At 42.5% G+C, this 26,507-nt stretch overlaps 1 protein-coding gene across 5 annotated transcripts in view; it reads left to right on the top strand.

Annotated features, from left to right (window-relative positions):
* Window positions 1-26,507, top strand: part of Txk (TXK tyrosine kinase) — a 57,015-nt gene that overhangs the window by 24,182 nt on the left and 6,326 nt on the right. For all 5 annotated transcript variants that reach the window (NM_001289494.1, NM_001122754.2, NM_001289495.1 and 2 more), the window contains 7 exons: window positions 4,346-4,400; window positions 11,858-11,937; window positions 12,827-12,954; window positions 15,955-16,029; window positions 18,395-18,566; window positions 21,075-21,291; window positions 25,479-25,543. In NM_001289494.1, the coding sequence (NP_001276423.1) occupies window positions 4,346-4,400; window positions 11,858-11,937; window positions 12,827-12,954; window positions 15,955-16,029; window positions 18,395-18,566; window positions 21,075-21,291; window positions 25,479-25,543 (792 nt within the window). The remainder of the gene's footprint in view (window positions 1-4,345; window positions 4,401-11,857; window positions 11,938-12,826; window positions 12,955-15,954; window positions 16,030-18,394; window positions 18,567-21,074; window positions 21,292-25,478; window positions 25,544-26,507) is intronic.

Genomic DNA, 26,507 nt, shown 5'->3' with positions numbered 1-26,507 from the left:
TTAGTGAGACTTATGAACCCAGTTAATTAAACTTTCTGAAACATCGGATTTGCATTAACAAACTGGATATAGTCAGTTATGGTTTTAAGTACCTCACACGATTGGCACAGCAAATGCATAGTTGTACTAAGTCCTGTGTAAGTCCTTTAAATGATGTTGGAAAGTTGAATGTTTAAATGATGTGGGAAATTAAGTTCTCCTAACTCTGCAAATATTTACAAATGAGTTAAATTCTCGTTTGCTGCAAATAACAAGTTTAGAACTAATTATGCATTTGATTTTTTTTTTTTTGAGACAGGGTTTCTCTGTATAGCTCTGGTTGTCCTGTAACTCACTTTGTAGACCAGGCTGGCCTTGAACTCAGAAATCCGCCTGCCTCTGCCTCCCGAGTGCTGGGATTAAATTATGCATTTGAAACCAGCAAAACCAAAATACTCCATATCTTCTTATAAACATTTAAAATACTAAATGTCTTGATAATCCAAACTCTACCTGGGAGTTGAACTTGTTCATTTATCTTTTTGTTCTCTGGACTGAATCCTTGACATTTTCAGAACTACACAGTCACCTGCTAAGGGAAGCAGTGTCACCTTTTCAGATGTAATGAGCTTTCTAAATCAAACCCTAAGGAGCACAACAGTGTTTTTTATTACATAGAAATCTAAGAAGGTTCTATGGCCATTCTACCCCACAGCCATCCAGCCTTACCATCAGAGTACTAGGGAGTGTGTGCGTGAGAGACTCAAGGTCTTATGTAATACACAGGCTGTCTCTAATGAACTGTAGCTTAATATGTTGGGTTGCTTTTTCAATGTTCACTATTTAGTATTAGTTTAGTATAAAGTGTCTAGGTATGGGAGATACAGTCTATGATGGTTTTCATTGTCAACTTGATTCCATCTACGATCACTTAGAAAGAGTCTCAATGAGAGGTTGACTACACAACTATAAGGAATTGTTAGAATTCCATCAATAGAGTGGGAAGACCTGCCCATTGTGGTTGGCACCATTCCCTATGCAGGGGCTCCCTAACTGTATAGGACCAGGCAAGTGTTTTGAGTGGTCTTGTAGTCAGGATTCTATAGAGGAATAGAACTTGTGGAATGAATCTCCTATATCTATTACATAAAGGGGATTAATTATATGGGCTTTCAGGTTGTGATCCAGCTGGTCTAACAAGAGCTGTTTACCAATGGAAGATCCAAGAATCCAGTAGTTGTTAGTCCCTGAAGTTGGATGTCTCAGTTGGTCTTTAGTATACACTGGAATCCCAAAGAAATGGGCTTTAATGGCAGTGAAGGAGTGGACTTGCTAGTAAGAGTGAGGGTAAGCTTCTGACTATGGATGGACCGTGACTAGCAACCTCTAGTTCCCGCTGCCCTGACTTCCAGGAGATGGTGGGCTACAAACTGGACCTCGGAGCCAAAATAAACCTTTCCTCAATTTTGTTGAGGTGTTTTAGCTCAGCAACAGGAAATGAAACTAAGACATGGCCTTACCTCGTTTTTTTAAAGTCCTTCTAAGTTTTAGTGTTTGATGTAAATGGATGAAATCCTGAAATATGGTGCTGCCAATCTCGAGTCACCCTCATTGCACCTCTTCATGACTTAGGTATAGAGTCCCCCAAAGATCCCGTCTTTGTCACAAGCTTCTACCTGGCTCTCCAGTGACCACTTTGAAGATATTCTTATGACATTTCCATATGGACGAATTTCTACTTCATATTTAAACAGGAGGAATGAATTCACATTTGCTATTTATCACTATAATGAAGAAATGTAAAATACTAATATTAACAACAACATCATAGCAGGTGGAAAATACATTTGAGAATGGAACTTACACGAACTTCTCTCATCTTGAGTAGCATTTTACAGCTTTTTTTTTTCGTTTATTTATTCACTTTACATCCTGATCATAGCCCTCCCCTCCTCCCAGTCTCCCCTCACATGGCCCTCTTCACTCATTTCCCCCTTCTCTTTACCTCTGAGAAGGGAGAGGTCCCTCCCGGGGAAGCAACCCACCCTGGCACCTCAACTCACTGCAGGACTTGGTACATCTTCTTCCACTGGGTGGGGCAGGATTCACAGGCAGGCAACAGAGTCAGTGTTAGCCCCGGCTCCAGTTGTTGGGGAACCCTCATGAAGACCAAGGGGCATATCTGCTACATACATGCAGGGGGCCTAGGTCTAGTCCTTGTATGCTCTTTGGCCAGATGTCTCTGGGAACCCCCAAGGTTCAGGTTAGTTAACTCTGTTGGCTTCTTGTGGAGTCTCTATCCCCTCTGGGTTCCTCAATCCTTGCCTCAACTCTTCCACAAGACTTCCTGAGCTCTGTCTAATGTTTGGCTGTGGATCTTTGCCTCTGTTTCGGTCAGCTTCTGGGTGGAGGCTCTCAGAGGACAGTTATGCCAGGCTCCTGTCTATGAATCCAGGCTGACACACACATGGTCTGAGGCTCCAATGTAGTTGAAAGAGGAAGGTAGGCCAGCAATGTGTTCCTACTGATCTTCTGAGGACATCTCTGTACATTCCCCCCAAACTGTGGCTGGGGTTGCTATGCATTCATTTATGTCCATCTCACACAGGGCACCTGCCTATCCAGGACAGCAATGACAAACAGAGCTTCGCATGTTGTATCATTGTGGCAGGGCTTTGACCAACAAAGAGGCATGAAGGTCTCACCTGTGTCCCTGTGAATCCACTACCCGTGTAGACACGGAGATAGTTGTTTCCTCTGTCCACACATAGACTACAGCTTTGGCCTTTTATAGATTCAGTTTTTCACTATTTTATCACTATTCCCTTTAACATGGAAATTTTACAATCAACCAGCAGTGACCTCTCCATGTTAGTTTCCTGTGTCTGTAATACTGCCTCATTTCGTCAGAAGGGGTTTTGTCTTTCTGTAAGAGATCTCAGACCCATCTTGAAATTATTCCAATACTGTAGCATTCACTTGAAAGTCCCAACAGATGTTCACTATTCTTTACAAGTTTCCGTCTTGAGTGGACAATTCCTTTGCCTAAAACCCATTGTCATCATCTCTTGTTTCCTGTGGTTCATCTTTCCTACTGTTTATTTTTCAGTTTGATGCCATTGAGGTTTAGATAGCTGACCATCCAGATTTTGAGTCAGTGTCTCGCCACTAGGTGTTAGGGGAAGTGTATGTACCAGAGGCCTCTATCCTATGACTCAGAGGGGTTTCAGTGAGCCACCTCTGGCCCATTCATGATGACTCAGTCCCTGCTCAACGTTGCCTTCCTCTCTCTACTCTCCACAAAGCAGTATTTCCGGTAATATTCCATTGCATTTAAAGTTCTTTGTAAATATTTTTGCTTTGACATTGACAATTTCTCAACCTTTCTGTCTTCTTTTGACCATCCTTCTCTGTTTTCTGTACCCTATGTGTTTACTGCTTAAGTTTGGTCATATCAAACTACATGTTGATATTGAGGAAAGGTTTATTTTGGCTCAGAGGTCCAGTTTGCAGTCCACTGCCTCCAGGAAGTCAGGGCAGCAGGAACTAGAGGTTGCTAGTCACAGTCCATCCACTGTCAGGAGCTTACCCTCACTCTTACTAGCAAGTCCATTCCTTCACTGCCATTACCTGATAATATGATTTAATTATGTCTACCGCGTATAGTTCTGATAGTCATTCAATAACACATCAAATACAGAGAAAACAGAGTGATTGAAAGTAGAAGGAAACGTGATGATTTAAGGAAGGAAAGAATCCCAGTGTGGCTTAGTGAATAAGGGCCAGCAGTGGTAAGAGAGAAGGCAAGAGAATTTGGGTCAGGAACATTGGTTGGTTGTCGGTAGACTCTATCCGTTAATTACCAACCATATTGGAGGAGGGGAAGTGTCTCAGGAAAATTAGGTAAGTCAGGATAAATTTCACTTTGAAAGAGACCTAATACTTCTAAAAGCATTCAAATAGGAACTTCTGAGGGGAAACAAAGATTTGGATATGGCTATATCTTAGTTTATTCGCAGAACTAAGCATTTGTGGAAGATGGTAACTTTGCATCTTAGATGGACTTTTACAAGATGTTAAATCATACAAAATTGTATATAAGTACTTCATGGGCCAGAAGAGGGATGTGAGCTATGGTAGAATAATCTACATTTTTGGGGGGCCTCAAATGAGAAAAATATATATTCAGCTTGATAAATTGGCAATATAACAGAACATTGTTGTTTATCTGAATTTAAGTAGCAGATTTCTAAACTGAATTCTAAAGTAAAGACTTTAAAATGAACTCGAGTAGGTTCTTTTTGGTGGGGGAGATTGGAAAAAATAATATAAAGTTAAAAAAATGTGTTCTTTGCTACTTTTCCAGATGGTACCACAAGAACATTACGAGAAACCAGACCGAACGCCTATTGAGGCAAGAGGTGAGTCTGTGTGTCCAGAACAAGCCTGTGAAAATTTCTAGTAATCCTGAGAAAGTTTCTTAGAAAGATTGTAGCCATTCAAAAACAAAACAAAACAAAATGTGTGTTTGTGTTCTTTCTAATCTTAAAATACCCTCACAACCCCATTCCCACTGCACATTTTTCTAAGTCAAGATTCTGATGTGTCTTCATAAGATCACCTTTTCACTGACTGCCTTCATCATTTCAGAAACCTGTTTCTCTTGAAGTGATTTCAACTCTAGACTCCTTCATTGGACACACACTCTATCAGTGGGGTCTGTATATATGTTACCCATGACAGTGGTTCAAACCCTTCCTAACACAGTTCCTCATGTTGTGGTGATCCACCTCAACCATAAAATTATTTTCACTGCTACTTCATAACTGTAATTTTGCTACTGTTATGAATTGTAATGCAAAAACCTGTGTTTTCTGATGGTCTTAGGTGACCCCTGTGAAAGGGATGTTAAACCCCAAAGGGTTCATGACCCAGAAGTTGAGAACCACTACCATATGCACTTTGCTGCAACAGAGACTCTTACCTGGTGACCTCTGCTTACACCCATGAGAAGCACAAATACAGAGAAATATGCAGTGTTGGTTTCTTTAGTCTTTAGAAACAAAGGGGAGAGTTGGTAGTTGAGATATTAAATTCATATCAAAACTACTCATTTAGGTCAAAGCCAGACAAAACAGCAGACAGTTTAAGTTTCCAATTGTCAGTGCATGGTCACTGTGGGGAAATGAAGAGTCAAAGCCAGATCCTGAAGAGGAAGTGTTGTGTCACTCTGTGCTGGCCTCGGATGTTCGGGGACTCTAGAACTATGAATGAGAATCAGCTCTATATCTATATATAGAAAATCCATGTCAGTGATAGCCCAGGATACTGAGAAGACCAACTGTAAAACAGGGGACCATGTGGACTCAGTTAGCATCCTCTCTCTTCCCTCCCTCCCTCCCTCCCTCCCTCCCTCCCTCCCTCCCTCCCTCCCTCCCTCCCCCTCCCCCCTCCTTCCCTCCCCCCTCCCTCCCTCCCCCGCCCTCTTTCTCTCTCCTTATGGTTGAGATTTAAGCTCTCAGCTATTGCTTCAGCACCATGCTTGCTTGCCTGCTGCTGCCCTGAAACCCCGCCCCTCCCAGAATGTTCATGGATTCTAGCCCTCTGAATCAGAGTCTACCGAAAGACGTGTTTTCTTTTATAAGTTACCTTGTTCATAGTGTTTTGCCATGGAGATAGAAAACTAAGATTCTAATTTACACTTTCATTCTTTCAGAATTTCATACAAGTATACACATTTTGATCATATTCACCTCCCCTTCCAATTTCTTCCAGATCTCTCCTCACATCTCCCTCCTAACTCCATATCTTAAAAAAACAAAACAAAACAAAAAAAACTGCTAAGTAGAACTACCCACACATACACTAGGGTGAAGCCATCCACTGGAGTACCAGGGCCACATACCTAGTGAGAACCGACTTTCCCTCTGCTACCAACTGTCAATAGCGCCTAAGCTGGGGGGTAGGGGAAAGGGCGAGTGCCATGTGTCCCTCCTCCGCCTATGCTACAATGTTGACTGGACTGGTCTAGTGCAGGCTTCTTTCTGCAGGCAGCCACAGCTGCTTTGAGGTCAAGAATATGGAAGTCCCGTCAAGTCAATGCACTGTTTCACACCTCCCCTCTTTTACCCACTGGCTCCTACCTTTTGTCTGTTCCTATTATCCACCAACCCCTAACTCTTGGAGAGAAGTGGATATGATATTGCCATCTCAGTTCTACCTGAGGATTCCACCAACCCATGTTTCCTGTAGTTTGGTCAGCAGTGAGTCTGTATTTACTGCCATCCACTACACAAAGATGCCTCTCGGATAAGGCCTAAGAGCTGCACTACTCTACCAGAAGAGAGATATGCATTTAGAGGGAACGTTGATACTATCTTCATTTTTCAAAATAATAGTAGTGTGTTCAGCCCTAGGATTTATGAGCTCCCCAGCAACAGACTCTTGGCCAGATTTACAGTACCAGGTGCACTTTCCTCCTGAGCAAGAGGCCTTAAATCCTACCAGAAAGCAGGTGTTGGACCTATACCGTTCATGTCACTATCTTACTAATGGGAACAGCTTTCTAGGCCTGTCATTACTGTGCCTCACGGGGGCCACAGCTGGTAAGATGACTGATTTTTAGCTCTCCAGAATACTTCCCATGTACCATGAAAGCCCCACAGAATGGAGGAAGCCTTCAGATAAGTACTAGCCAGATCTCTCTGAGTTCTGTGGTCAAAGTGTGTGGTGTCTTCAACAATAGGGTCTTACCATCAAGTTCTGGTGGGCACCCAAGAACAATGGGAATAGCCTGTAATGTTTTGGGGTCCTCTGGGGCTCCTTTGGCTAACAACTTAGTTAGTAGAGAGGTGGTATCACATATTTGAAACTGGGCCTTTTAATTGGCAACCTATGGCTTCTGGGAAAAGCATTATCTCTTGTGCAGGATAATTATACTTAAGCTAACAGAAAGAGAGAGAGAAACAAAGAGACAGAGAGAAACAGAGACAGATAGAGACAGAGACAAAGAGACAGAGGGATAGAAACAGAGCGACACAGACACACACACACAGAGATGTGCATACATGGAAGTTTATAGAATAGTAGGTTTCTATGTGACTCTTTCAAATGTTCTCAGTGTTATTCATTCTTCTCCCTAATTCTCAAATTCCTTTCTCTTCTATCCTCTCCCTCTCCCCTCTTAAGCATCTTCTCTACATTCCTTTCTTTCCCTGTCATATCACCTTTGACAAAATCCAACATCCTTTCACGATAAGAGTGCTGGGAGTTGGGAAAGAGGGAACATATTTCAACATAATAAAGGCTGCATATGACAAACTTATGAACAAACAAAACATTTCCACTAAGATCAGGAACAAGAGAAGGTGTGTGTGTGTGTGTGTGTGTGTGTGTGTGTGTGTGTATGTCTGTCCGTCTGTCTGTCTGCATGTGAGTGGAGGCCAGAAAGTGATATCTGGAATCATCTTTGCTTGCTCTCTCTGTTATATGTTAAGGTAGAGCCCCTCACTTGAACCCAGAGCTTGCTGATTTGTCTAGTCAAGCTAGCCAGACTGTTTCAGGAATTCCCTGTTTCTGTCTCCCAAGAGTTGGGATTACAGGCAGGCTGCCACGTGTGACCAGAATTTATACAGGTACTGGGGATCCGAACTTGGATTCTTATGCTTAAACGGTAAGCACTACACCCACTGAGCCATCTCCCCAGCCCCTTATGTATACTCTTCCACACAGCCCCTTTGTCCTTCCTACTGAGTCTTCCCGCACATCGTTACACAAGCGTGTATTTCATTCGCTTTATATCTGTGGATCGTCCCCTAGTTTAGATATATCACAATTTGTAAGTCAATGGTTCATTATATAAATTAAGTGAGATGTAATCTCCTTTCTATTAAACAATACTTCCTTCCACTCTCTCCTCTCACACATCTTTTTTCTATTTATATGAGTCTTTTTTTTTGGAGACTAAGTCTTCAAAGTGGAAATCCAGGGCCGAAGGGAATATGCATTTCTGACCCTCCGCAGACCTTGGTGCGCCCCCTGTAGGAGAGGTGAGGAGTCACATGAGTCTAGATATCCACGGGAAAATACAGGAGCCTCTGTTTCTCACAGCCTTTCTAGGCAGCAACATCTGGATCCTTCCCCGACGCCTCATCTTACTGAGAATTTGATTTGCAGTCTCTTAGCCTAGGGATGTTAAGCTGTTTTTCATACGTTACATTTTATGTGGTTGATTCTCTTTGTTGTAATCTCCTGTTCGTACTCTCCGCGTGGTTTTCTACTAGGTTTTTGATTCCTTTCCCAGAATCTACTGAATCTACGTAGCTTTAACTTAAGGAAACCAATCCTGGTGGCATATATATTCCCTATATGTTTCTGATTGTTCAGTGGTTTTCTGGCATGAACAAGGTATTTGAATTTTACATGTTTGAATTCATCAGACACATTTTTGTAAAGGTTGATAGACTATATCAAGATAGAACTGCCTTCTCCACTCCAAGAAAAACTCCGCCTGCTTCTGGATGAGTCTAGTGGTTTTATTTGGTGAACTTGTAGCTTTGGCTCATTCCAAAGGTTTCCTGTTGCAATGAGTGTGGAGGGGGGCTTACTTATTTACCAAGTACCTTCCTCTTCAGCACTCACTTGAGTTGCCACATTCATAATGATAAAAAACATGTTTATTTTGGATTACATCTTTATTTTCAACTTGTCTTCAATCGGCAGCCTGTATATGACAAACCTATGAGTACCATCAGACTAAATGGAGAAAAACTCAAAACACGTCCACTAAGATCAGGAACAACGCATGGTGTGTGTGTGTGTGTGTGTGTGTGTGTGTGTGTGTGTGTGTTCATAAACTACTTTAAACATGGAGGTTTTCTCTGGTGTGGTTAACTTCCCTCACTCTCAGGATCACCACAACACATTGAAAACAAACCTTCCTGTGGTTGTGCTCAATGTAGAGATTACACTAGGGAAAAATATTTAGGCGCTATAAATCAATGTGCTGTGGTACATGTGGGCTTTGAAGGTACTAAATTCAATTTATTAACACTTTCTTTAATAGGTGCTATGAAATGAGGCTGCTCAGGAGCCTTTCTTTTGTGTGGCCTGGGCAGGGTTGGCTACTGACCTCACTCACATATGATTTGAAGTTTATCTTTGTCTCCCTTGCTCTGGAATAGGTCAATCTGTATACGAGTTTTTCCTTTCAAGTTTCGTGTTTCCCACAGTTCTACCCATGATCCATTAAGATTTTTAGCTTAATTGGATTCAATCCTGAAAAACTGTTTTGTTAGCTATCTATTGCATTTGAGTTTTAAAATTTGTTACAGGCAAATGAAGATTTATTTATTTATTTTTTACAGATCATTGACTTACCATCGTGTGACATAATTTTTGATAATATTCACAATTAGTTATTGACTAGGTTAATTAGCTAATCTGTAATTTTCCTTAAACAACCAGATTTTGAATGTAATTACTGGTTGTATCACATTTTCATCTTTATAATTTATTATCTTCTACTTTGATATTTACTGGTTTTCTTCTTTAACTTCACCTGGTGTGCTGGCTAGTTTTATGTCAACTTGACACAAGCTCATCCGAAAGGACGGAGTTTCAATTAAGAAAATGGCCCATAAGATCTGGATTTAGGCAACTCAGAAGGACATTTTCTTAATTAGCAATTGATGGGAGAGGGCCCACCTCATTGTGGGTGGTGCCACTCCTGGGCTGGTGGTCCTGAGTTCTATAAGAAAGCAGGCTGAGCAAGGCATGAGGAGCAAGCCAGTAAGCAGCACTCCCTCCGTGGCCTCTACATCAGCTCCTGCCTCCAGGTTCCCACACAATTTGAGACTATGACTCTGGATAAAACCCTTCCCCTCCCAAGTTACTTTTGGCCATCATGTTTCATGACAAGAATAAGAACCCTGAGACACGATTCTGACTTCTGGAGTTAGATAAGCTCATGTTTTAAATATTTACTTGTTCATTCATTTTTGTTTATTGATTGATCAGGTTTCCTTTCTGCTGCTATGACAGAATACTCTGGCCAAACACAACCTGGGCAAGGAAAGGTTTTTATTCCAGTTTACAAGCTGCAGTCTGTCATCAAAGGAAGTCAGGGCGGGAACTCAAACAGGAACTTGAAGCCGACACCATGGAGGAATGTTGCTTGCTGGCTTATTTGCAGGGCCCGGCTTATCTGGTTTTCTTATACAGCCCAGAACCTCCTGCCCAGGGCACGGTGCTGCCCACACCATCAAGGAAATCAAGACAATGCCCTACTGACATGTGCGCCCACAGACAATCTTCCCTTCGCTGATCCTCAGCACAGCACTCATGTAAATAATAAGAGCACAGGTTTATTTCTGAGCGCTGTTTGAGCTACACAGCAGAGGGTCTCCTGCAGGATCTTTCCTTATTATTTTAGATATTGTAATTGTAGTTATGTTTTTTTAACCTGAGTATATATGTACATGTGTGTGTGCGCGCGCGCGTTTGTGTGTGTGTGTGTGTGTGTGTGTGTGTGAGAGAGAGAGAGGGAGGGAGAGAGAGAGAGAGAGAGAGAGAGAAAGAGAGAGAGAGAGTATATGATAAGTGTCTGTGAAGGCCAGAGGAATGTGTCTTATCTAGTGGACCTGGAGTTACAGGTGGTTGTGAGCCACCCAAGGTGGGTACTGGGAACTGAGCTCTAGTCCTCTGGAGGAGCAACAAGTATTCTTGACCACTAAGTCGTCCCTCCATTCCATTTATATTTTAGTTTCCTTGAGTTAGATAAAAGAAAATGTAAAATCTGGAGATGCTGGGGGTACTGTCCTTGGAGGCTTGTTAGGGATTTCTCATTTAGTACTTTGGTGGTATTCCTTCTGTAAGCAGAGACCACTCAGCCCATAGGTTTGTTGTGCGCATATTCTCTATGTTGATATGCACACCTACCATAACAGGCACATAAAGCACACATGCAACTTCTCTTGTGACACTTTGGCCAGTTACATCTAATGCATCACTTGTGCATCATAAGAATTCGCTGGGCGTGGTGGCGCACACCTTTAATCCCAGCACTCGGGAGGCAGAGGCAGGCGGATTTCTGAGTTCGAGGCCAGCCTGGTCTACAAAGTGAGTTCCAGGACAGCCAGGGCTACACAGAGAAACCCTGTCTTGGAAAACCAAAAAAAAAAAAAAAAAAAAAAAAGAAAAGAAAAAGAATTCAACAAAGGCTGGATGTTGTCATTTGCAATTCCTCTGAGAGACTTCAATTGGGGAGTGACCCTAATGTTCTTAATGGAGCATGGAAAGTGTTAGCATGTCCTATCCTTGGGATAGCATAGCCATCCCTCCCTTCATCTCGCCCACATCCTACACCTGCTTGCAGCTCCCACCAGGGTCCTGACATGTATCCTTCCTCATGAACTCTGACCTCTTGTCCTACTCTCTGCCTTTCCAGAAACATTTCTCCCTGAATCCTTCACCCCCATCTTCTGACATACAGCCTTGTCTGTCTCAGATGTTTTCCTAAGGATCGGCGATTTTCCTCTGTTATCCTAATCAATAACAAAAACCACTAAATGCTGGGTAAATCAGTACTTTTCCTGAAAGCAATAAATCAAGGATAACGGTTGAAAACGCTCACGCTGATGCACTTCTCATCCAACCCGCCTTCTCCTGGGCACACTATTTATAAATCTGTGAGAGAGAAAAGGCAGGGCACTCGTGAAAGCAGTCTCATTCTCCAATCCTAAGAGTGCAGGAGTTGCTCACTTGTTTATAGAAGCTACTTATAACAAATCTATCTAGGTTTGTTTTTCATCAGTAAGACCTCAGCTTCTATTTCTAAGAAGGAATAGACTCGTGTAATGGATAAATGTTATTCGTGCAGGCTAAAGAAGGTGCCTTTATCGTGAGAGATTCGAGACACTTGGGGTCTTACACAATCTCTGTGTTTACAAGAGCTCGAAGGTAAGTAAGCACAGGTGAGCTGGCTTTAGAACTAATCCTTGAGACAGTTTTAATTGGTAGTGATGCCATCACATAGAGACTATGAGAAAGGGCTCACCCCTAGGGAGGAGATTGCTAGCCTAGAAACTGGGACAACTACCCGGGTCACGTTGTGTCTCTCATAATCTATTCCATGCCATGTAACATGATACATCTATTTCAAAGCTTTCCTTTCTTCCTTTTACCAGGAATCCTCTCCATCAAGGTAGATTAGTCATGGCTGTCACTGTTGGCATGGCCCTCAGACACCCCAGTCCCCTGTGGGCTTGGCCTACACAAGGGCTCCTGAGCGCCACAAGCTTCCTATGCCTATCAGTTGGGCTGTTCTATGGCTATGGGTACTTGTGACGAAGCTAGAGGTACCTGAGAGGCAGCATCTCTGGAGTGTCCCGTTCCTCCCTTAGTGAGGGAAGGGGCTGAGGAGAGAATACCTCAGTTTGTCTGCAGTCTCATAATGAAGCCCTGGCTTCCCAAAGCCGTTACCTGCTCAGCAGTGCTCTGGATGTGGACTTTGCGGTCCTCATCTCAGCCTTCCAATGCCCCCACAATGGAATTTCTCATTCGTTTAGTCAGTGTTTAACATTCAGTAAATATTTATGTGTTCCTTCTCCATGAGCATTGCTTTATTGGGCACGAGGCTTGTCTCCTAAGGTTATGTTGAATATGAGGTACCAGTAAGACAACTGAGGGGTGATCAGGTGTTGGTCCAGCCCACCCATCCTTTCTCTCATCAGCATGTAGTGTTGCCAGGAGGAGAACCTGAGCATCGGGGTCCCGCTGCTTGGCACACCGGCTTCATTCTAAAGTCCGTCTTTTGCTTCTCTAGTGACTGACATTGTATTGATCCTAGGCATACACAGTCTTCAATAAAACATTATCAGATAAAAAAGAATGACTCCGGACAGTGGTACATCACCGAAAGACATCTCTTCCCCTCAGTCCCCGAGTTGATCCAGTATCACCAGTACAATGCAGCTGGTAAGTGTGGAGTGAGGTCTGGTGGGAAGGGCTGGGGATCAGTCCCTTGACTGGGAAGGCATTCGTGGTCTCAGGTAGCCAACAGCAGCAAACAGCCCTGGACAACCAGGGCTTGAAATACAATCTCTCTTGGGCAATGGTTGTTTTCATTGATTATCTCTCCTCCCGGCCCTGCCCCCAGTCAAGGAGCAAGACTTGAGTTGCAGTTTTTGATTTCTACCAGATTAAAGATGGTCGATGACAGAGATTGCCGAGGGAACTTAGTTATATATTTATACTGGAAGTTTACAGAAGGACAAATGAAATACAGTTTCAAATCTCTATAAATGGTGAGGCTGCTGTCCTTTGCTCCCCAAAATATGTTCTTTGGTTTAGAAAATTACAACAGGAAATTATCTCTAAGCGCCTCATCCTCTATTCTTTCTTGTTTTGAGAAAACACAAAAGTTATACAGAACCCAGGATTTCGCTCTTACACTTGGGCATAAATATTCCAGACTCTTGAACCCTCTCCTTGACTATCATTCGCTCATCTCTCTTTATACAAACCTATCATTTGCGGAAAGACAAGGGCGTCTCAGAAATTTCTACCACAATGACACACCTCTGGTCTTCAACCTGTACCTGGTCTGTTCCAGGACAGTTGGAGCTGGGGAGGGGGAGTCTTTAGCTCAGCATCACAGAACTTGGCACCACCCCACTGTAACTTTCTTTTGAAGATTTCATTCGTGAAAAGTTGTGTATTGACCCAAACCAAACCAAACCAAACCAAATTGCCTTTTCTCTGACACTGGTTCTGTACACCCAGAACATATCCTGGGACATCTGTGTACACATATGGGGTGAATCCATTCGGATTTCCAAGGATCAGCCGAGGCTTGGTTAGGGAGAAGTGCAGGGAAGAGGGCTGGTGGGTCAGGGATTGGGCTAGAGAAACAAACCCCACATCAGCAGGCCAGTTCTGAGTTTGCTTTCCCTACATTTCGTCCTGTTTCTTTCCTTTAAAGAAAATATTTTAAGAAAGAAAATTTATGTGGTGGGTTACAAAGCAGGGAAAGACCAGGATGTGCCAACATCACGAGGTAGGAACGATAAACTGTTGACTGCATGAATACTCTTGATCAATTACAAAAGCAATCAATTTCATATCCTAAATATGTTCCTCCGGATCCCTGTTTCCCCCTAGTATCAGGGCTGCCCTAATTAATCATAAGTCCCATGGATAATTTCTAGCAGTTTGTTAACATTCTCATTGTCTCCAAAGCTCACTTTCCTTCAATATACCTCTATGCTAACAAATCTACCAGTGAGCTAACAAAAATGGCGATATGAAGATTTCACTTTCTTGTTTGAGACTGACCCCCCACCCCAGTCTCTTTCGCTCCATCTCTTTCTCCCCCACTTTGCTATAAAATGCAGTGCCTTCTGACACAGCTTATAAGACCCATCACAACCAGAGAATACACCTTTTTTTTTTTTTTTTTTTTTTGATTTTTGAGACAGGGTTTCTCTGTGTAGCCCTCTTTGTAGACCAGGTTGGCCTGGAACTCAGAGAATACACCCTTCTTGATGATGATTTCTTGCCTCTTCCTACCCGCTGCTTCATGGTTCATGCCTCTCCTTACTCTCTCATGCCTAGAACACCTTTTCGAGTTTCTCCTTTTTGGCAGATGCCATTCCTCCCAGAAGACACACATGTGCTAGGCGTTCTTTGTCTGTGTCCCGGCTAGGCTGTGTGTGTCTTCACATAATATCCCTTTTTACATGTGAGAGCTGTCTCGTCTTGTATTTCTTACCGAGGGAAAGCTTCCTGCAGAAGGAACCCGCCATCTCAGGAATCACTGTGTGGATCAGCTGAGGCCTTTGGGATTCACCTAGAAGAGAATCCTGTGCATTAGGTCCTAATCCCTTCTGTTTCCCCACTGGCTAGACTTGTCTCCGCCTCCCACTGGCTAGACTTGTCTCTGCCTCCCAGTCTTTGCACACTATTCACCTGCCTGGGCTTTCCCAACTGGTTTTTGTGGGTGACTCCTTGTCAGTCACTGTCTTCATACCTATGATAATCTTGTCTGAAAGGCCTTCCTAGATCACTCATTCTCTGATAACTACATTTATCCACTTTGTCTGGCTTACCATCGTTGACGTTTTCTTGTGCGTGCACACACTGGTTTATTTCCCACTCCCCTAGAAAGTAGGGCCCCTGAGAGCAGAGGCCGTCAGCATCTCCTTCACCGCTGTCTCCTAACATCAACATAGAGCATGATGCGAACAGACTTTCAGTTAGTAGCGACCGAGGAAATAAATAATGGATGTTTATTGACAAATTTAAATTGGTTGTCTAGAATTCTTTTCATGTTGACCCAATCATATGAAGTCTTATTCATTCGACTATGATACTGTCAAACAAAACAGAACAAAACCAAAACAGAACAAAAGAATCCCACAAAAATCTATTTTCAAAGGGTGTTCAATTTGATGGTTAACGCTTTTGCAAATAATTTGATCAAGTATCCCATTTTGTAAGAGGAAACTTTGGGAGACTAATACAAACATATGTTCAAGAAAATATAGTATATTTTATAACAGCAAAATCTCAGAAATATTTTGGGGTCTATTTATAGTCCTCTGTATGTATAAACTACATGCTTGATAGGAAAAAGTTATATTAAAACATTTATAATTTGTGTACAATGTATGTATGTACTACATACATGCTTCCAAAATATTCAAAGAAAGCTTTGCCAAGTTTTTTTTTTTTTTGGCCAAAGTGATAATAATTCATCGGTGCACACTGAAATGTTGTGAGAGAACTTTGTGTGAACTTTGTGTACAGTGAGTATCTATCAGGAAGGTGTTTTTAGGTGGAGATTAGAGAATTATAATGACCCACCAAATTGTTATACCTAATTATTTAAAGGCAAGTGCTACCTTCCAGTATACCTACTTCTTCCTACTGTAACTAATAACTAGCTTTGATATGCTCATTTTTCTTTCTCCTTAGGTCTCATATCTCGTCTCCGCTATCCCATTGGGCTCCTGGGCAGCTGTTTACCAGCCACATCTGGTTTTAGCTATGGTAAAGTACACACATGTGCTGAGGGAATCCATCCATCCATCCATCCATCCATCCATCCATCCAGGAACCACCCTGAAGATTCCTTAAATTCTCAGTTCGTTTGAAATGTCTATCTGCATATGTTTCCTTTAAAAATGTAAATCTCTTGCTGGAGATGTTGAAATAACCCATCTCCCAGGGCAACGTGAAGTCAGTAGCAATGTTCTGGTTTAGCTTAGCATTTCACCGTGCCTTATGAGGACCTGTCATCCTCCCATTTTGATAAATAACTACTATTCTCTGGATGTTGAGGCTGTTGTTTTCTGATTACAAGGTTTGCTGGGAAATGACTGCTTTCCATGAGAAAAGAGCTGTTGAGTTTAACGGCTCCGCTTCACTTTTGTTCACACAGAATCGCTACCCTCAGATTCAAATCACTTTCTAGCAGGTGTGACATTTACACGTCTGTGAGACTAAATGTCAACCAGGGAAATATTGTTTTCTGACTTGTAGAAAATGCTGTTCCCTTGAATTCCTCTCATTAGCAGGACTCAGATTATATTGGGAAAGAAACAAGGAACAGTGAGAATTATATTGCATAAAAATGACTATGATTCAGGGTCTTAGTTTAAGAATGTTGGAAGGAGGACTTCAGGGTGCTATGGGTACATCTATCATTCCTATATGTAAGATCTTATGTAATTAGCAAGGCAGTTGGCAATTATGCTCTTTACTTTTTCAGGAAAAGATCAACTTTTTTGAACAAAATATGGCATAAGCCACACCTATTGCATAGTGGGTTTTTTTGTTTGTTTTGTTTTTGTTGTTTTTTTGTTTTGTTTTGCCAAGTTTTGAGCACTTTAGGTAATCGAATGAGAAACTACACACTCTGTCTGGCCTCTTCCTGTTCTCACCACTTTGAATTTCGTCTACTGTGTTGGGTGTGGCCAGCTCATTTTCCCTGGGACGGAGGGCTACACTGTCAGGGTTGCTACCTCCTTTACACAGCTATTAGGGTTGTCCCTCAGGCTTAGCTCTTACAAGTACTATAGTTATGAAAGCTCTCGTTTATGTTTAGATGATAAATGTTCAGTTAGGCCCTGCTGTAAGTATAGTTTAGAGTAGTTTTGTCTCATCAAAGGCTAGTCACAATGTTTGAGATTTCCTAGGCAGAATCAATTTTCCAAAGAATCTATACCAAATTCCACTCCTATCAGCAATGTATAGGAATACCAGGCCTATAGTTTCACCCTTGGTAAAAATTCCCTTTAGCCATTTTGTTAAGTGTTTGACGGTATTGGTTTATGGTTTAATTTTGATCCCTCACGATTAGTTATTTTGGCCACGGTTTAATAGGTATAGCAGTCATTTAGATATTCTGTTTTATGAGGCCTGCTGAAGCCAGAAGAGGGACAGAGTTGGGTTTCCTTGAGATGGAGCTCAGAATGGTTTTGAGCCAGCTTGTGGATGCTGGAGATTGAACCCTGGTCTTCTGCAGGAGCAGCAAGCACTCTCAACCACAGGGTCAACTCTCCAGATAAGCAGACAAAATTATGAGTTGTAGTTTATTAATATTTTCCTGTGATAATATTCTATCAAGAAATTCTGTGCCACTGTCAAGGTCATAAATCCGTTTCTCCTGTCACCTTTACAACAGCATTTCCCTGCTGAGTTGGGGACTACTTATCATCATTAATAATCCTGCTAAGTGCATTGTCCTAAAGTTCCAGCAGGTGGCGGTGTTGCTGTAGGGAAAGTTAGGTGCTAAAAAAGTTAAGCTTGCATAGTTTCAAGGGTATTATTTTATAAACAGTTCTTTTTCTCCCCCTTCCTGGCTTGCTTATGAGAAATGAGAAATATACAACAACACAAATTTCACCTTAAACACATGTTTAGATATATGTTGGTTAACAGCCTGGTAATGGACATGTATACAATTACATATATTAGACCCATCCCTAAGGAGAGGCTACGCAAGGCAGGAAGGGTGTTTTAGCAGTGGAATGAGAACAGTAGGAGAAACTGAAACAACAAGAGGAAGTACCTCCGGAAAAGAAAATGCCCCACCCTTAGCACTATAACAAATCCAGGCTGGGGACATCCATGCTTTAGGTCCCACCACTAGTTTTGTTTAGAAAAGTACATGGATATGTGTAATATTATGTTTTGATAGTCTCAGTGCTATATATTCTTGTCTCCAAGCAGGCAATTCTTTTAACCCTTGACATCTTGGATTATATATTGTTACAGATCCTTACCTGTATACCTTTAACATCTATGTAAAACAAGGAGATAGGACTGGATAATTCTGAAATCTTTCGCTCTCCCTTTCTGTCCTTTAACCATCCTTCCTTCACTTTTTAACACGAGTCCTTTGCCTTTCTAGAAAAGTGGGAGATAGATCCATCAGAGTTGGCTTTTGTCAAGGAGATCGGAAGTGGTCAGTTTGGGGTTGTCCACTTAGGAGAATGGAGAGCACATATCCCGGTCGCCATCAAGGCCATCAATGAAGGTTCCATGTCTGAAGAAGACTTCATTGAGGAAGCCAAGGTGATGATGTAAGTGCAAGGTCCTGCCCCACGTACTCACGGCCCCGCCCCTCAGAGTCTCAGACAGAACCTGGACTTTAGAATCAGACACACCTGCACCTGGCTCACGACTCTGCCCAAGACATTGTGTAACCCTGGCAAATTACTTAACCTCTGTGTGACATGCATGAACTATGTCATCCTCAAGTCTATAGAGTCCTCACCTATACAATTGGAAACAACGGGTACTTCTGACATTGGATCGCTGTGTGAGTTAATGAAATGGTCAATGAGAAAGACAAGGAAAGTATATTATGCTTAGCTTAGTGGTAGGTGCTGAGTAAATGTTAGATAAGGGGCTTCTTGAATGAGACAACCTTGGCTGGGAACTCAGGGATCAGACTTTCTGAGGGTGAAGAGTTGAGTGAACAGGAGAAAAACTTCTCACAGGCAGAGACGCGTGTGGGTAGAAATGTGTGTTCCTGCTTCCTGTCATGGTACTTTCTCTACACACGTATTAGAGACGTGTCATAACTCACTGCAGGACAACTGGTAGATATATTTACATTTGTAGCTAGTAAAGCTATTTTCTTGGGACCGGAATGTTCCCCGAGGCTCATAAGACTTGTGAAGCTAATACAACTTAACATGATTCAGGAGTCCAGGAATTTGTAAGAGTCACGAGCCCCTCCACAGGGTTACAGGAACAGTTAGTAATTGCTAGGAAGAGGACTTCCTCTAGCAGGCTAAAAGTTGTGCAGGGAGAGCCAGGTGCGTGGGTGGATTCCTGCGTGCGTGCGTGCGTGCGTGTGGTGGTGTTGAATTGGAGAAGCCTATTAGAAGAATTAAAGATGACAAAGTAGTCAGGTAAATGTGTAAGGCTAGAGTTGGAGAGAGGTCAGGGTAGAGGGCACGAATTTGAGAATGGTTCCCCAGAGATGATATTGAGAACCATGAAACTTGATTCTGTTAGCGACGGAAGAGAAGAGTTGGAAAAGGATATCAGGAGATGTCCTGAGCTCCCGTGTCTCAGGATGCTCTTTCAAGGGAAGACACGGGAGCTGAGGAACTTTGCAAGAAGGCTAAAAAAACTTGAAAAGAATTAAATCCATCTACCAGTGGTCCTATAGTGATTTGTGGAATGTCTAACCAGGGACTGATCCGTGTGTAGAGAAAGTAACATCACAGGAACACACATTTCTATTCACACGCTTCTCTGCCTGTGTGAAGTGTTGGTCCTATTTGTTCAACTGAACCACATATGAGGGTTCATTTGCCTGCCTTTGCCTTACTTCCAATAGACATCTGTCTTATCTCAGATGCATTTTGACAGTCACCCTCGTAAGCGAATGCTTTGTCATGTTTCAGTTCTCAAATACTTCCATGAAGTTATATAGTCTCAGGGTTCTTATGGCTTGAAAATGTTTCATTCTGAGATTTGCTGTCCTGACATTATTTTGCACACATGCAAATTGCATTCCTTAACTGGAAGTATGCTTACGGACTTGAAAGATAAATCAAAAAATGTTGAATGTATACCTTCTCCGTCTCTCTGTCTGTCTCTGTCTCTCTTTCTCACTTTACCTTTATGGGTGATAAAAAGAACATTTCTAAGGTACTTTTCACAGCATTTCTGACCAACACAACTGCTTTTTAAAAGATACATCTTTTAAAAATTATAAAACATTAATTTAAAGTTATTTTCATGAATATTTGGTGGTGGTGGGGGTGTTGAAGCCTGGATTGCCAAACAAACAAACAAATAGGTATTGGGGCAGGAGAGATTGCTCAGCTGTTATGGGTATTAGTTGCTCTTGCAGAATTCCCAGGTTGAATCTCAGGATCCATATGGTGGTTAACAAGTATTTGTAACTACAGTTCAACATCGGAAGCCCTCTCTGGCGCCCGTACTGTTGCATACACATGGTGCACAGACTTATGTGCAGACAAAAATACCTATGCAAATAAAAATTTATTTTAAATTAAGAGTATATTTTAATAGGAAACTTCAACTCTGTGTGATTACCAAATATACTACAGGGTTTCATGCTGGCGAATCATTTTTAGTCTCCAGCTACTTCTAAACGTTTACTTTGAAATCCCTTTACTCTTTAGAATTCTGTTTTCTTCCTCATGACCACCAGTCTATTCTGCCCTCCCTGCTGCCTGCCTGGAATTTTCCATCTAAAGGTTGTAGTTAGTACAACTGGGATCCAAAGAGCAGGAACTCTTAAGACCTGCACTGGGGAAATCCATAGTGAGGATGCTAAAGCTGACAGGACAGGAAGAAGAAGAGATGGCTGCAAGTCAGACAGATACAGGGCATGCACTATTCTATACTGATGACTTTGGAAGCTCAGAGTCCTGAGGCCCTGTTTTCAGTGCATAAAGTCGAAAGAAAATGCTATGTGCTCCCGGTGGTAGGATTGATGCGTATCTATCTTATCTCAAATATGAAAATGATAACTTACTATTTTAAAATTCAAGAGCAATCCATTTCACTGGTGTGTGTGTGTGTGTGGTTTTTTTCTTCGACAGGAAACTGTCACATTCGAGGTTAGTTCAACTTTACGGGGTGTGTATACAGCAGAAGCCCCTGTACATAGTGACGGAGTTCATGGAGAACGGCTGCCTGCTTGACTATCTCAGGGAGAGGAAAGGCCAGCTTCAGAAGGCGCTGCTCTTGAGCATGTGCCAAGACATATGTGAAGGGATGGCGTACCTGGAGAGGAGCTGCTATATTCACAGGGATCTGGTGAGTCGGAGGCAAATCGCCTTCCTGTGCACACCTGTGTGGGGATCGATTTTGATAATTTGAAGAATGTGCCTTTGGCTTAATTTTAGACCATTTTTTAAAAAAATTCATGCATCTTATTGTGAAAGGCTCATTAGCTTTCTTGTCTATTTTGCAATGCTGGTGGTTTAAGCCAAGGCCCTGCACGTGTTAAGCCTGTGTGCTATCACCCACTTACATCTTCCAACCCTGCAACTTTATTTTTTTATTTGTCCTTTAACGCTATAACCAAGTAGGAAATTATTCTAAAATGTCTTTCACTAATTAACTACCTAATGAACCAAATAACTACAAGGATCTTTCCTCTCTTCTCTTCCTCATTCTCTTATTTCTTTTCCTTGTTTTTCTTCTCCTTTTACCCTTCTTTCTTTCGACCAATGCCAAACTCCATAGTCGCTGTAAGTATCACAGCTCTGAGGGGGAAAGGTAGCCCGCAGTCCGGGAGTCAAGGAATGCCATAAAGTCACAGAGCGCAACAAACCTCACCCAAATGATGAGATGTACTAGGAAAGATACAAGACGGTGGGTGTCTTCCTCTGCTCTGGTGAGAAGCAGCAGGGAGCTGAGCAGGAGGCGCGCTTTAGGGGGGAGGTGGTGTTCTTGGGGGCGGGGTTTTCCAGGGTGGTGATTACCAGGATGGGGAATTGGAGGGATTTTAAGTCCTGAGTTTGGGGCAAGCTGAGGGATTGGTGGGGTTTTGAGGGTTTTTGAACCCGGAAGTGAGCTCAGACCTTTTACCTCCTACAGTTACACTTGTCCCAAGTGTTTCATATATGCCGAAGCGATCTGGGCGCTGAAGGAACAGCTGGGAAGGAACAGTCCCTGTGAATCTTACCCAGGGGTGAAGTTGCCCTGTGTGAAGTGTTTTGTGACAATACTGCAGGAATATTGTTGACATTCATGATGGTGACTCAAAATGCCCAGTGGTTCCGCTCCGTAATGTTCAGAAAGTGCCGACTTAAAAGGGCTCCCTTACCCCAGACTAACTGCCAGTTGTCCTGCCCCGTGACCTTGCTTCCGCATCCCGAGTAACACATCCAGACCATTGTGCATCGCTTCAAGGCACTCATGCTGTTTAACTCAAAGGAAAACGTGAGAATTCTATACAAATCCCTGAGGTGGTCTCTTAGAAATAGCTCCGTGCTTTTGGGCTCTCTTTTCCCAGAGTGATCACGTTACAGCACTCATCCCTAAGACTGGAGGATCTCGGGTGAGGCTGGAGGTGTAGTTACACTGCCCAGAGCACCGTGGGAAACGGACTTATCTTGCCTTTAATTCAGAACAGTCATGGCTTCATTACTTAGTTTCATACTCTAGCCTATTACTTACATTTCTTTTTATAGTTTTTTTTAACTTTTGAGATAATATAATTACATTTCTCTCTTCCTTTTCTTCTCTCCAAACCTTCCCATATATCACCCCCTGCTCTCATTCAAATTCACAGCCTCTTTTTTCAGTCATGGCTATTGCATGTATACATGTGTATGTATATGCATATATATTCCTAGATGTAACCTGCTCAACCAGTGTCATTGGTGTGTGTCGTAATTTTTCCTGCAGAGATGCTACACACATGCCTACTCACTTCATATAGAGAATCCATGATGCACCGAAGAATGGGTACCACCAAAGTCCAATATGGTGAACCAATGAGGTTTTGGGGTGGAATGACTTACAGAGATAGGAGGAGAAATAACTCAAAGACAGCTGCATCACCAAGGCTCACCCCAGCATGAATTAGCCCTCACAAAGCTGGGAACCCTGCACACTGCATAGCCTGCAGGCAGCTCAACAGACCAGAGTGTCCTTTCTAGGTGCCTCCGTTGATCTAAACTTCTTCCAGGGGCTCAGCTGGTGTCTGCTTCTTCCACACAACTGGCATGATCTCAAGTGTCGTCTTTGCAGCTCGGCTTTAACTGAGAGGGACTCTCAGCTTTTACTTACTCATGCTTACTCTGGCAGAAACGGGCCTAGTGAACCTGCTTGGCTTCAGGAACTTCCTGAAGCTGTTTTGATTTGTTTATTTTCGTGTTTAAGGAACTTCCTTTTGGATGGAAAGTTTTAATCTCAGAGGAAGCTGTTAACACAACAAAATGTTACTTGTATGTGTGTTTTTAAGGCTGACCCTTTGGCATGGAATAACCAATTAGTGTGCTTTTCCCTAAGACAGACCACCCCTTGCTCTCTCAGCATTCCTCGGTTGCCCACCGTTCTTTGTGTTTGTAGGGCTAAGGCCTCATGGATATTCCCCCATCCATTTCGGCAACTCCATTGGTGCTATCCTTGTTCAGCCTACATTTGGGCAGGCATACCTAATGCCTCTTTAATTACTTACATTTCTACATGAATTCTGCACCCAGAATGCCTTGAGATCGAAGCCTATACTCACAAGTGATCAGAACAGTGTTAAGAACACGGCTTATAGAGGAAAGGTTCTTAAACTTCAACTTTGTTGTGTGTGACCGTCACCTGGAGCTTTGAGTAAAAGCTTTAAAAACCCAGCTCATAACCAGACCAGTTAAATCAGAATGTCTGGGAATGGAAGGGAGGTATCAGTCAAACGCAGTCCAGGTTGTAAGCCACCACAGCCTGGCTTGGAGTTTTCTCTCCTTTGCTTACCAACTCCATGGTACCGAAAGATCCAGTTAAATAGGAAAGTGGTTTTCCATAGACGACCTCCTTCATGTGGGTCTGTTGGGAGGACTGCATCAATCAGTGTGTGCCCGACAAGGGCTTGACAGTGCTGTTGCCACCGTTGACGGTGATCACTGTTTAGTGACCCTCCCTGCACGTTTCCCAGTACCCAGCACAAACAAGCTATTGATCCGGCTCTCCATGGATGGGCACAGTTTCCCATCCACTTCACTTGTTTTTCTGGCCATGAAGGTTTCTTTCTCTGATAAGGAATACAATCAAAACTCAGTGGTCCCATGGTCCTCGGCATCCTGTCTGTTCCAGGGGGCTTTGTACAGGTTCTCCTGCCCCTAGATTAACCTCCACCCTCGATTGGTAATATTCTTTATATTCTACTTTATCTACTGCATTGTATATGAAACATATCGGCCCAGAGTGGATGCTTTTCCTGTTGGGGACTTTTCTTGTGGCTTGTATTTGAGATAGCTGCTGGTACTTTCTAGTATCTTCCAAACTGGCTCCTCTAGATCACCGTTTTAAAGCTTATGGGACCAGATACTTTGAACCTCAAATTCACTGAAAGGAGAACAGGTCTACGAAATAGTTCATCTACATGAGGTTGATCAAGATGAGGACTTCCTCTATAAAGTATGCTGAAAAATGAGTTATTCTGAAGACAGGCAGATTGACTTGGCATTATATTTAGTTCATTGTGATAAAAATGAAGTAGAGGGGGGCAGGAGAGATGGCTCAGTGGCTAAGGGTAGTTACAACTCTTCCAGAGGACCTAGGTTAGAGTCCCAGCAGTCACATAGCAGCTCAGAATTACCTGTAAGACCAGCTCCAGAGGATCCAACATCCTATTTTTGACCTGCACAGGCAAAACACCCAAAAACATAAAATAAAAATAAATTCAAAAAGGAAATATAAAATTATCACTAGGAATTGCTCTATTCACTGAAGGAAAGGTTTTAATATATAATTTCTTAATTCTTATTATCCACTGGAGAACCCAGAGATACAACATAACTGTCTTATCTGTCAGATATGTCAGATTTTTATCACTTAAACAAAAAAAGATGTTAAGATGTTTTATGCCAGGTACTTAGCTTATCATTTATCAAACGAATCCTCATATTTATACGGATTCCTGTTGAAAAATATTACATTTTAAACATTGTTACCATTCAATCTTAACTTTTTGTGACATTCAAGAATCATTAAGCCGGGCGTGGTGGCACACGCCTTTAATCCCAGCACTTGGGAGGCAGAGGCAGGTGGATTTCTGAGTTCAAGGCCAGCCTGGTCTACGAAGTGAGTTCCAGGATAGCCAGGGCTAAACAGAGAAACCCTAACTCGAACTGTACCCCCACCCCCAAAAAAAGATTCATTAAAATTCATGGCCTACAAGTGCATCCGTAATTGATGTCTCCACGAAGTTCACATGCAGACAGGTAATGTAAAAAAAAATGTGAAAGAAGGACCCATGGTGGATGCTTCTCTTCTTTCTACAGGCTGCCAGGAACTGTTTGGTCAGTTCTGCCTGCGTAGTAAAGATCTCAGACTTCGGCATGGCGAGGTACGTGATGTGACACCTCTCTCTGTCTACTTTGCTCACTTGTAAGAGGGAATCTTGTGCTTTAAAACAAAACAAAACATTGTGTGTGTGTGTGTGTGTGTGTGCACATGTAAATGTCAACGATCAATTGATGAAACTCAGTTCTTCCCTTGTACCCTATAAATTCTTTGTATTAAGCACCCCCCCTTCCCCAGCCCCCAGCCATCTTGCTAACCAAGTCTTCCATTTTCAGTCTTGCAAAATGAAGTTGCTATTACCTCTCTCTCTCTCTCTCTCCTCTCTCTCTCTCTCTCTCTCCCTCTCTCTCTCTCTCTCTCTCTCTCTCTCTCTCTCTCTCTCTCTCTCTGCTCTGAGGAAAGCATCCCTGTGGGCTTAGTGTTCACGTGGCTTGCATGGCTCAGCCTGCCTTGGATTTCAGGATAGGTGCTGGCTCTACCTATCCTGAAGGGGGAGGGTGCTTGCTGTGGCCTGTTCTTGCCGGCCTCTTTCAGGTTGTTGTTGATACAACTATGGTAGATCTTAAAATGAAAACAAGAATTTTTCAGTCCATTCAAAATATGTGTGATGAAGTAAGTGTATTTTTCATGCTGAATGCATTTTTGAAAGAGAAACAGAGAAACCTATTTGATTAGGTCACCATCAGACACTGTATAACCACTTTTGGAAACTGGTTTTAGTCATCACTGGGATAAACCTAATATATATCCTTGTATATATACACATATATATACAAGGATTTTTTAAAAAACATTTTGAGCTCTTCTTTTTGTTTGAGGCCCAGAAATTTAACCCTAATGAATTCCAGATGTTTTTCTGCATTCCTCAGCAGTCCAAGTTTTAAGTGTCTCATGGGCATTGTCATGGAGGTGGCCTGGCTGGTTCTGTTGCAATATGCAGCCAAGATCTATGTAGCTATTGTCCTCCCACTTCACTCTGCCTAGCCATTTGCACAGGTGGCTGTTGA

The sequence above is a fragment of the Mus musculus genome, chromosome 5 (assembly GCF_000001635.26).
Source record: "Mus musculus strain C57BL/6J chromosome 5, GRCm38.p6 C57BL/6J".
Lineage (NCBI taxonomy): Eukaryota > Metazoa > Chordata > Mammalia > Rodentia > Muridae > Mus > Mus musculus.
Note: the sequence above shows the minus strand (reverse complement) of the source record. Positions and strands in the feature narration are given on the sequence as shown.